At 41.4% G+C, this 12,500-nt stretch overlaps 1 protein-coding gene across 1 annotated transcript in view; it reads right to left on the bottom strand.

Moving 5' to 3' along the window:
* LOC311235686 (solute carrier family 12 member 2) overlaps window positions 1-12,500 on the bottom strand; it is a gene marked incomplete at its 3' end in the record, with an annotated part of 117,418 nt that overhangs the window by 31,759 nt on the left and 73,159 nt on the right. The window contains 2 exon segments of the mRNA XM_084323154.1: window positions 400-501; window positions 1,803-1,926. Of these exon segments, the coding sequence (XP_084179280.1) occupies window positions 400-501; window positions 1,803-1,926 (226 nt within the window).

Genomic DNA, 12,500 nt, shown 5'->3' with positions numbered 1-12,500 from the left:
TGGGACGTTAGATCCTAATGTGAAGAACAGTGTGATCTGATGTTCTGTGCCTTTGTCTGTTTTGCTGCCGTCTATTTTATACTTATTGCACTTTTTAGTAAATTCTGTGCAAATTTTATGCCAATTTTGTGCTCATTTCAATTCTGTATACCTGTCTTTTGTGCTGCTGTGAAGCATTTTTTGTTGCAATTCTTGTATGAAAGGTGCTGTACAAATAAAGTTTATTGTTATTATTATTATTATTATTATTATTATTATTATTATTATTATTATTATTATTATTATTATTATTATTATTATTATTATTATTATTATTATTATTATTATTATTATTATTATTATTAATATTATTATTATATACGTGAATGAAATTTTAGGCTGAATTGTCCATTTAAGCACCTGGAGAGTTGGCCAGTGAGGCGTGGAACACGGAGAAGTTGATGAGCGCGTACGAAGCCAAGAAGAAGTTGGAGATGATGGGAGCGATGACGTTCAAATCCCCTGAGGAAGAAATTACCACAGTTTTCACGTTACATTTTTCACGACATACATATGATGTCAAAGGGAGACTGGTGATTGGCCGGAGATTTTAGATAACATAAGATATGGCGGCTAGGTGGCGCAGTGGGCAAGACGCTCGCCACCAACGCAGGCGATGCTGGGTTCGAGCCCAGCTCTCGGCGTTGCTACCAGCTTGGCTGGTCGTTCATACTAATACAATTGGCAGTATTAGGGGGTGGGAAGCTGGTGGGTGGGGATCGGACGTTGTGGACAGCGACTCCTACAGGTCGGTTGGTGCGCCTGCGCAGTGGAATCAGGAAGCGACGAGGGCGGCGTGTCCCTCCCACGCAGACCCTCGCCGCTGAGAGATCGCGCTGTGCAGGTGAAAAGATGCGACGACTGCCTCCTCGAGTACCAGAGGGGACGTGTCTATACTTCCCGCAAGCAAGTTGTCCTTCCGTGTTGCTCTGATTGGCCACTGACGTTTCTGGTCATGTGACATGTGCGCCAATCGTGGGACGGCAAGTTCTGCGCCTATTTCCGGGTCTAACAGCCTGCAAACTACCTAACGCCTAGTTTATCACTGGTTAAGCTTAGGCGACTCTTTCGAAGTTGGTTAAGGTTAGAGTTTGGAATCAGGGCTGGTGTTCTATCGGCCTGCTCTAAGACAAACTCTAACCTTAACCAACTTCGAAAGAGTGCCTAAGCTTAACCGGTGGCAGAACTTGCCATCCCACGATTTGGCGCACATGTCACATGACCAGAAACGTCAGTGGCCAATCAGATTGCGCAAAAGGACAACTTGCTTGCGGGAAGTATAGACGCGGAGGGGACACGTGATGCAAGGCTTCGTCCACATTGCAGCCGGCAACGTTCGAGACAGGGGAGGGTAGAATTGGACAATACGAAATTGGGGACGGGAGAAAAAATTGAAAAATGGGGAGAAAAAGTAGATACAAAAAAAAAAGATAACATAAGATAAGATAAGATATTCCTTTATTGATCCCCTTCGGGGAAATTCAGGCATCCTATCAGCATGGGGGAGGGGGGAGGGGAGGTACAGGTATGGGCAGGGTAATAGTAGAAAGGCATAAATACAGGCAATACAAATTCTAGTAGAGTAGAAAAGTAAAAATAGGCAGTGTAAACAATATAATTAACTCTGAATATACGCATCTGAGCAAGTAGGCAGTGTGATCAAAGGTGCAGTGAGGGTCTGTATGCCCCATCAGTTATATACTATATACTATTATATATATAATATATTACTAATACTATTACTATACTATATACGGCTCTACCAATGAGGATGAAAGCCAGGCCAATGGTGAAGGTCAGGATGTAACCGCGTAGAGGTTCGTTGTTTTTCCCATAACCCTTAGCGAACACATGCAGCCCCGGGTAGATGTTGTCCTTGCAGAGCGCCTAGAGTGATGACACAAACACACACACACACTGTACATAAATACATACACTGGTTTATTCATTCACTTACTCCCACGGTGTCAAGAGAGAGGGAGAGAGAGAGAGAGAGACGTATGTCCAAAGAGAGAGATAGAGAGAGAGATAGAGAGGGAGAGAGAGAGGTGTGTCCAGAGAGAGAGATAGAGAGTCAAGAGTGGAGATAAATATGACCCAAAAAACTATAGAGGTATCTGTGTGACAAGTAATTTGGGCAAACTTCTATGTAGTATCATCAACACCAGACTCATAGAATTCCTTACGGAACACAGTGTTCTAAGTAAAAGCCAAATTGGATTCTTACCAAATTATCGTACCTCTGATCATATATACACTCTTAAAACCTTAATTGACATTCATGTGAAACAGAACAAAAACAAAATATATTCTTGCTTTGTCGATTTTGAAAATGCTTTTGATTCAATTTGGCACAAAAGTCTCTTCTTCAAGATTCTAGAAAGTGGTGTTGGAGGAAATACATATGATTTGATCAAATCCATGTACACAAAAAACAGATGTGCTGTTAGAATTGGCAATAAAAGAACACATTTCTTCACCCAGAGTCGCGGAGTCCACCAGGGGTGCAATTTAAGCCCAACGTTGTTTAATATATATATATAAATTAATTAGCAAAGTTATTAGAACTTTGCATGATACCAAAGTAAAATTGTTGATGTATGCAGATGATCTAGTTCTGCTGTCAGCCACTAAAGAGGGTCTACAACAGAACCTAGACATCCTCCACCAGTTCTGCCAAACATGGTCTCTGAACGTAAACATGAAGAAGACTAAAATCATGGTCTTTCAAAGGAGACACGAGTCTCAGAGTTCACATAATACATTTAAATTAGGCACACACATATTAGAAAACACAAAAAGTTACCCATATTTGGGATTGAAAATAAATCATAATGGTAACTTCAACATGGCTGTGAATGAACTGAAGGAGAAGGGAAAAAGGGCTTTTTATGCCATCAAAAGGAAAATTCCAATTAACATCCCAATTAGGACCTGGCTCAAAATTCAAAATTCTGTAATAAATCCAATAATATTATATGGCAGTGAAGTGTGGGGTCCATTAACTAACCAAGATTTCCCAAAATGGGAAAAACATCCATTAGAAGTACTGCATGCAGAATGGTGCAAAAACCTACTTAGGGTTCACAGACACACTGCCAATAATGCATGCAGGGCAGAACTTGGCCAATACCCTCTAATTGTTAAAATTCAAAAGCGAGCCATCAAATTTTATACACACCTCCAATCAAGTGACCCCCACCCCTACCACTACAAAGCCCTTCAGAGCCAAGAGATGAACCCAGATAAGAGTCCCCTCTGCCAGCTAGTCAGAAATCTCTGCCCACAAACACCAGGGCCCTCATTTATCAATGTTGCGTACACACAGATATGTGCGTAACCCGTGCATACGATCATTTCTAAGCAAAGTGTGGGACTTATCAATTTGAACTTGTGCTTGACTTTGTGCGTATATCTACGCACAGCTCGGAGCATGCGTAGCTGGCGCCCGGTGGTAGAATATGAATATTACAACGGCGTAAATAAGCTTCCGTGCATTAGTTTCAACACTGCCATCTTCTGTATGGCCCGTAATTCATTAAAGTTCATTGTAAAATAGCAACAGTAGTGTAATTATGGTCAAAACCCTATAAATAGCATTTGGAACTAGACAATTCCGTGCGGGGGAAATTGTGAAAGTGTGGGTGACGCCTGTGCACCGCCGGCCAACGGGAGAGGGTCTCTCGCGAGTCTCTATGACAAACAAAAAAACGTATAAAAAAACGTTTCAGAGTTTTTGAATTTTTTGGGACTTTTCCGAGTTTTTATAATTTTTACAGACTGTTTGTCTGCATTGCATTCCCCCCCCCACCCCAACTCAGATTTAGGGTTGATACAACCATCATAATAATATTGTTAATAATAACAATAACAATAATGATGTAATAATGTAAAAACTATCATTAAAAAAGACCTGATTATGAGAGAAAAAAAATTACGATGCATGGAATATTGTTGAGGCACACTAGTTACAACTATATTTCAAACAGGCACTCCATGTCAAAAAGGTTGCTGACCCCTGCTGTAGATTCAGCTTCTTCATACGATGGTTGGTACAGAAGGTTGCTGTACTTCCTGGGTCTAAGAAGGCGTAGGTCTGCAGCACTCCATTTCCTTTCTTGGATCTCAACTGTACTGGAACAATGGAAAGGGTACAGTCGTGGTCTCCGGCCCCAGTACAACCACATGCCTGAAGAGACACAAGTGCACTACTGACTGGTGTTTCTTGTGACTTGGTCAATTTGTCGTTGTTGTGGACATGCAGAATAGTCGGGTGTTTAAGATTGCATTCATCACAGGTCAGACGACTTCTGCATTCCTTACTCATGTGGCCAGACTTCAAGCATCCAAAACAAATTCCTTTTCCTCTCAGAAAATCAATTTTCTCCCTTTGAGAAATCATATTCAGTTTAAAACACTTAGAAAATGGATGTGACTCTTCACAATAGAGGCAGGCCTCTGAGGACAACTCCTTAGTTACGGTAGGCTGCTTTGGCATCATGTGCACTGTGGGCACAGTTTCAGCTTGGTTGGTTGCGATGGTTATTGCAAAACTGCTTCCTTTAATGCTGCTCCTGGGTAGCGGCGCTCTTATCTACTGGTTTTAATGTGATGCTTGGTCGTGCATCTGAAATGTCACCAAAAATGGGATGAGACAATATTTTGACTTGTTTCTCCAAAAAGTTTACCATCTCTGGGAAGGTGGCCCTGTAGCCTTGCCGTTCTTGTATCTCACAAGCTGTAGACCTCCATCTTTCCCGCAGCTTGTATGGCCATTTCATCATAACATTCCTCATGTTTGATGGAACGTTCATCTCCTCCATGTACTGTATCTCTGTTATAGCGTTGCAGCACCCTCTTAGGAACAGCGTGAACTCCTGCAGCGCCTCTACATCCTCTGCTTTAACAACAGGCCAGCGAAAGGCTTTTTCCATGTAGGCTGTTGCTATCCTGTGCTCATTACCAAAGTGTTCTTTCAAAAGACCTTTTGCTCTTTGATATCCTTGTTGTGGTGGCATGTGTAAGCAGCTTCGCACCAGCTCTCTGGGCTTCCCCCTGGTGTACTGCTCCAGAAAATACAAACAGTCTTGATAACTGCATGTTACCTCTTCAACACAATGTTCAAATGTCCTAACAAAGGAAATTAAATGCAATGGATCACCATCAAATACGGTTATATCTCTTTTTGGTAAAGTAGATAACATTTGCTGTTGAATGAGCAATGTGGTGAGTTCATTCTGCCTTTGCATGATTCCACAAATGGCATCCTGGTCCACTGTATTCTGCACTGCAGCGTTCTGTGTAGACTGTCGTTCCTGTGCAGCTACTGACCTACGAGGTGCAGCAGTGGAGGCTGTGAAAGCGTTTTGAGACTGATGCTTTAGAGTAGTGGTGAGAGACGTCCCAGTGTTTGGTTGCCACTGTGGCATGAGAGTAGTATCTTTTGCTTGTGGAATTCCATGATGTTGTACTTTCTCCTGAAAGTGTGTGTGCATATTCACCTTTGGTCGCACATCATATGTGGAAAAGATAGGTGGCGCTCTTGAGCCTTGATCCGAAATCAGGGTGTTCTCCTTCGGCACAAATGCAGTTGCCTGTAGGTTGAATTGAGGTCTCAGCTCTTTAATAGATTTGCTCAGGTAGGAATTCATTCCATCTGAAAGGGCCTTTCCTCCAACAGCACTGCCTTCCAGCACAGAAAGTCTTGCAGTAACAACAGCCATTTGTGTATCAAGCTCCAGTTGCTCCTTAACTTTTCTGAGTTTCTCTTGTTCCTGTCTGAGTTTCTCCTCTTGTGCCTCTATTTCATGTTTCCTTTGCAGAGCAGCGGTTTGCTCCATTAAAGCCGCTTTCTCTGCCATGGCATTTAAACGTGCAGATGCAGTACTAGAACCTGATGCTCTACTGGCATTGCTTCTTCTGCTTGACCTTTTACTAGACACATTAGACGCACTGTCTCCAGCTTTAATTTCCTCATGCAAATCAGATAATTTTTTTTCCAATTCAGCATTATCATCATTGACCTGAAAAATCCCATTTTCGCTCAACCATGTTGATACTTCATTTACAAATGTATCATTTGTTTCCTTTGTTGCATAAAACCATTCGTCCTGCTTTCTCTGCGTATCCTCAGTTGTAGGATACTCAGTCATCAATGTATTATGTGCCTCAGAGGCAACTTGACATAGAGCTTTGAACTGTTTTAGATTTTGGTGCACACGATTTACATTGTCATTGGAAACTAGAAGAGTGATGATTTCCCTTTTCAATTTCCTTGCTTGTGTACAATATGCATTTCTGTCCGTTTGGAGCCTTTCAATCAAAATTGATAATCCCTTTAAAGAAGGCTTTCTTATTCTTGGCTCACAAACATTTTGCCCTTGGCTGGGCTCCACAATATCATGACGTAAACTCATTTTTGATAATACGTACTGTTCCTTTAAGAGACTGGAGTCTCTCTCGTGAAAAAAAGTCAATACAATAACAACAAAACTTTCAATGCTGCTGCTCCATTAGCAAGCAACCCAGTGCGATACACTAACCAGTCCTCCTTTGGTGTGCTATCTCGGGATGATGATCTTTATCCAGAAGCAGCATTCCAAGCCAGGTTCCAAAATCCTCCATTTGTCCAAGTAAGATCGGGTTTTTACTTGTGTAGCGGCTATCTTGATGTTCTGATAGACGCTCGGTTGGGTGCGGGGATGCCTCGTCTTTGACGCGCAATTTAGAAAATACACATTGTCGAGTCTGTGTCACCTGCCGTTGGGTGAAGTTCCCATTTAATTCAAGTATTTAGCACAATACAAGTGATGAGTCAAACAATAATTACTTCATAATGCTGTTACTAATATTTAAACCGAGCGAGGGTACGTGCGTGTGTTCATGCGGTAAAAACCGTGAGATCTCTCCGTCACCCATACCTAGATACCTTGATTGACATAGCATACACCTGTGCCTTTATTCAAAACCTATGCGCTCTGTGCTGCCACCCAGTGCTCTGTGCTGCCACCCAGTGATGAACTTAACAAACTACAAACTAAGCACAAAAACCATCAAATAGCTCCTACACTCACCATCCACTGACCTCTACAAGGAGAGAATTACTCTGCAGACAGAATTTGACATCCTGTCCACTGTGGCAGTGGAGGAGCTTCATCTTAGATCTCACCAGGAGTTTTATGAACATGGGGAACGAGCTAGCAAATTACTATGTCACCAGCTAAGACAGTCTGCAGAGGCCGGACTTATTGCCGAGATTGACACTTCAGATGGAATAGCTACCGATCAAAAAATCATCAACAACCAATTTAAGGAGTTCTATGAGACTACCCCTCTGAGAAGAGGATTACTGATGGCGCAGTTTCTCGATGATCTTGATTTGCACTGATCTTGACGCAATATCTCTGTGGCTGAAATTGATCGAGCTATCAGAAGATGAGCGGGACCTCCCTAAATTTTTTAAAACATTCTCTCTCAAACTAATTCCTATTTTAAAAGATGTATATGCAGAGCATGGAACGGGAGTCACTCCCACCCACAATGACGCAGGCCACAATTTCAGTCCTTCTTAAAAAAGGAAAAGACCCTCTGAAGTGTGAATCATATCGGCCAATCAGTTTGCTTTGCTGCGATTATAAGATTTTAACTAAAGTTTTAGCCAGTAGACTGGAGTCAGTTATCCATACAGTGGTACACCCGGATCAAACAGGCTTTATTCTGGAGCGTCAGCTCTTTGGTAACATACGTAGGCTGTTCAATATCATATACTCTCCTGAAGCCCCGCCCACAGCAGAGGTTCTGTTATCTCTCGATGCTCAGAAAGCATTTGATCGCATTGAATATGAATATCTTTTCACAACTCTAGAGAGGTTTGGGTTTGGGCCCATTTTTCGCGCTTGGATTAGGGTCTTGTATGTTTCACCACAGGCCTCGGTCCGAACCAATAAGACTATTTCCAAATACTTTCAGATAGGGAGGGGAACTAGACAGGGTTGCGGATTGAGTCCCTTATTGTTCGATCTCGCCATTGAACCACTGGCGGTCGCTCTGAGGAGTGATGCGGGCCTCACAGGTATCTCTAGGGGCGGCCAAACACATATACTATCACTTTATGCAGATGACCTGATCCTGTACCTGTCCGATCCCCATGTTTCCATCCCGAAGGCACTGGATATTATCTCAAACTTTGGCAAGTTCTCAGGATACAAAATTAACGTCTCTAAGAGCCTGTTGTTTCCGGTTAATGATTTAGCTCGAAAGATGTCGTTCGGGGCATACCCACTGAAGATAATATCTGAGTCTTTTACATACCTGGGAGTGACTGTGACACGCAAGTATAGGGATTTATTTAAGCTAAACCTTAAACCAGCCCTGGATAAGGCTAAACAAGATCTTGCTCGCTGGTCAACACTTCCCCTATCACTAGCCGGCAGGATTAACTCAATTAAGATGACAATTATGCCCAGGTTCCTATTTTTGTTTCAAACAGTGCCCGTCTTTATCCCCAAATACTTTTTCAAAGAATTAGACACATTTATTACAACCTTTATCTGGAATAAGACCACCCCGCGTATTAGAAGGGCATTCCTGGAAAGACCGAAAGAGGATGGAGGATTAGCACTCCCAAATTTTCTACAATTCTATTGGGCGGCAAACATCCACAAATTGACATATTGGATGGCTGCATCACATGGGGGAGGCGGAATGGTGTGGGTTGACATGGAACAACACTCCGCCCACCCGGTATCGCTATCCTCACTAGTGTGTGCTCCACTGCCACTCAGTAAAAAGCGCCTCACAAATAACCCCATGGTGATTGGCTCACTCCGTATATGGGCATAGTTTAGGACTCACTTTAAATATAAACAAGCCTCACCCTATCTCCCAATTGCATCTAATGCACTTTTTACGCCCTCACTCATGGATGCAGTATTCAAAACATGGGCCGGAAAGGGGCTAAAGAAGGTGAAGGACCTGTTTAAAGAAGGGCTTTTCATGTCATTTGAACAGTTGGTAGGTGGGTATGACATCCCCCGCTCACATTTCTTTAGATATCTACAGGTGTGGGGTTTTGTAAAGAAATATTTTGCTTCTTTTCCTGTACTTCAACCAGACAGGTGGCTGGATAAGTGGCTGGAGGGAGACCCCAAACAAAAGAGGATAGTGAGTTCACTATACAGGGATATCCAAGAGATGGCATCCCCATCACTGGACCGTATTAGGGAGTCATGGGGTAAGGATATGGGACTTGAAATCCCTGAAGATTCTTGGCAATTGGCAATTAAAAGAATACATTCATCAGACATGGATTACTCCAATTTAAGGTATTTCATAGACTACACCTCTCTAAGAGCAGACTTGCCGAGATCTACCCGGATGTGGATCCGACCTGCCCCAGGTGCCATCAGGCTCCAGCCACTCTCTGCCATATGTTCTGGTCATGCCCATCACTATCCCGATTCTGGCTTTCTGTTTTTGAAACATTTTCATTCATGTGTGACAGGGAGATCAGCCCCAACCACTTGGTTGCAGTTTTTGGAGTGCTCCCTGGCGAAATCAGGGTATCTGTCGCTCAAACAGATGCTTTGGCCTTCTCCTCTTTGTTGGCTAGACGCCTTATTTTGCTTAATTGGAAGTCAGCCATCCCTCCATCACATCGACGCTGGGTCGAAGATGTGATGGCACACCTAAAACTTGAGAGACTTAAATACTCCACCAGGGGCTCTACCCAGACATTCTTCCAAGTTTGGCAGCCATTTCTGGATTATTTCAATCTAAAATTCCCGGCAGAGGATGCTCAGGCATAGGATAGGCAATTTCTATATGGCAAGTGACAACCTCTATGGGAACAATGTAATTTTCTTTGATTATTTTTACTATTTTTATTTTATTTTTGTCTACTTTATTTTTCATTTATTTTAGGTATTGTGTGGTTATATGTAGTCATGTATTGTATGTATGTTTGTACGTATGTATATAATGTTGTTGAATGTTTAAAAAACCAATAAAAACAATTTAAATAATAATTCTTCTGTTCTTGGTAACAGTCTTGATAGTGGTACACTACACATAGTGGTACACTCTTAGAATTTAGAGAGCCTGTACAACTCGTCTCTGACCATTCCTGCCGCTTGCTCGCAGGTGTCTTAATCAGTCCCAGTCTCCGACCATCCCTGCCGCTTGCAGGTGTCTTAATCAGTCCCAAAGGTAAAAACACGACAGCAGCCTAACGGGACACCATATATGACCAGACGTCACAATGAATATATTATAAATTGTAGCAAATTAAATAATAAAGAAAATAAGAAATGAAACATAAATACATTCTCAAATATTACACTTACAAACTGAAATATCATATAAATGATGAAACCATATAATGGCCACAGTTACAATTACCATATATGGATAATCGTGCACGAGCATTGACAGTAGAACAAAGAGGTATTTATCAACACGGAGTGTGCATAGGACCCGTGTACGCATGGTTGATAAATCCGGATTTTTTTGTGCGTACACACATTCTAAATTCTGTGCTTACGAACGAAAGTAGAACACTTTCTAAGAACTGTTGATAAATGAGGGCCCAGGGCTTCAGGACAGACACCAAGCAATCTGGCCCAACCAAATAATCTCAAAACAAAAAGAAAATAATATAGAATATTGGAACAAATCAACCAAATCACAAAGTAAATTAGAATTCTATTTGACCCTAAACAGAGAGTACACGGTGGCAGAATACCTGACCACTGTGAATGATATAAAATTAAGAAAGACATTGACACGGTACAGACTGAGTGGACATAGCCTAGCCATAGAAACAGGCCGTCACAGGCAGAACTGGCTGCCCAGAGAGGCCAGGCTGTGTTCACTTTGTCATCATATGTATATATATATATATATATATATATATATATATATATATATATATATATATATATATATATATATATATATATATATATACAGGGACGTGCACAGGACTTTAGAGGGGCAGGTGCTCAAAGGCTGAAAAGGGCACTACACTTGTGTGTATATATTAACCGAGCGGGCCCTTTTTGGGCGGGGGCCCCCTTTTTATGCTTTTTGGGGGGTTTTGGTGATCAAATATTGAATATTGAACTATAATAATCAGTGCAGGAGCTCACTTATCCTTGAAAGACACTTTTATCACTGACTTAAAAGGCCCATACATCTCCATAAATGTTCAGGGGGGAGGGAATAAGTGCTTACCCTACAGACCCCAAGAAGTGCTGTATATTCTGTATTGTTTAATGTGAAAATATAAATGCATTTTTTATTCCAATCCCGATTTGTATTTGAGATTCCCAAATCCCATCGGACTTGACTTCTTCGTGTCCCTCAATGAGTGTAATACAAGTCAAGTCAAGTCAAGTCAAGAGTTTTAATTGTCACGGCATACAGGTATACAATGAAATGCGGGTGGTCTTGCCCGCAACGATGTGCAATACAGTGGTACATATAATAGAATCAAAAGAAGAAACAACATTGTGCAGTAACAGATAGCAGGTAACATGGAGTGACATCTCGATATCTGTACATAGTTATTTACAGCGCATGTGTGACATGCTAGTTAGCTTTGGTAGTGCAATACACTGTTCCTGTTATTCTATATATATATATACCAGCATTCAACAGCGGTTTCTATCATCATCATCATCACCACCCACGCTATGCATAAAATATATAGGTCCGCGGAGAGGCACGGTGAGGAGGCCGTGCAAACTGCAATGGAATATGGGGCATCTCTCTCTCTTTACCTAATATTTAGATTCTATCCTGACATTTTTCAGTTGGAAGGGCAGTCTATATGCTTAATGGTAAAAAAAAAATTTTTTTTTTTTTTTTCAAAAAGGGCACTTTTTTGATGAGGCTCAAAAAGGCAGGTGCCCAGGCACCCCTTGGCCTCTATGTATTATATATATATATAAATATATTAGAGCTGGGCCGTTAACGGCGTTAATGTGCTGCGTTAACGCTATACTAGTATCGCGCGATAATATAATTAACACATTAATCTAAAAAAAGAAAAAATATATATATATATATATATATATATTTTTTTTTTACATTTTTTTTTTTTTACCTTTATTTACCCAGGGTAGGTTCGCTGAGCACAGATGCTCCTTTTCAGGAACGCCCTGCTTCACATTCACACAGTTCCATTCACACCTGGGAGCTGCCCAGTACAACCACAGTTGCCACCATTGGCCACTGAGCAACTCCACTGGAGCAGTTGATTCAAGCCATGTCACATAGTTCAAGTTTGAAATGATTCTTTCTGTTTTGATCTTGAGAGTGTGCTAGATACTGTACTGTACTGGTAATATTATTTATTTGTGTTAACTTCTGAATAAAACAACTTATTAAACACAAGTACATCTTATTGAACATTATTTTGATATGTCATTACCAATTATCATAGCAAACAGCTTTTTCAA

The sequence above is a fragment of the Notolepis coatsorum genome (assembly GCF_963971535.1).
Source record: "Notolepis coatsorum genome assembly, chromosome: 10".
In the NCBI taxonomy this organism is placed as follows: Eukaryota; Metazoa; Chordata; class Actinopteri; order Aulopiformes; family Paralepididae; genus Notolepis; species Notolepis coatsorum.
Note: the sequence above shows the minus strand (reverse complement) of the source record. Positions and strands in the feature narration are given on the sequence as shown.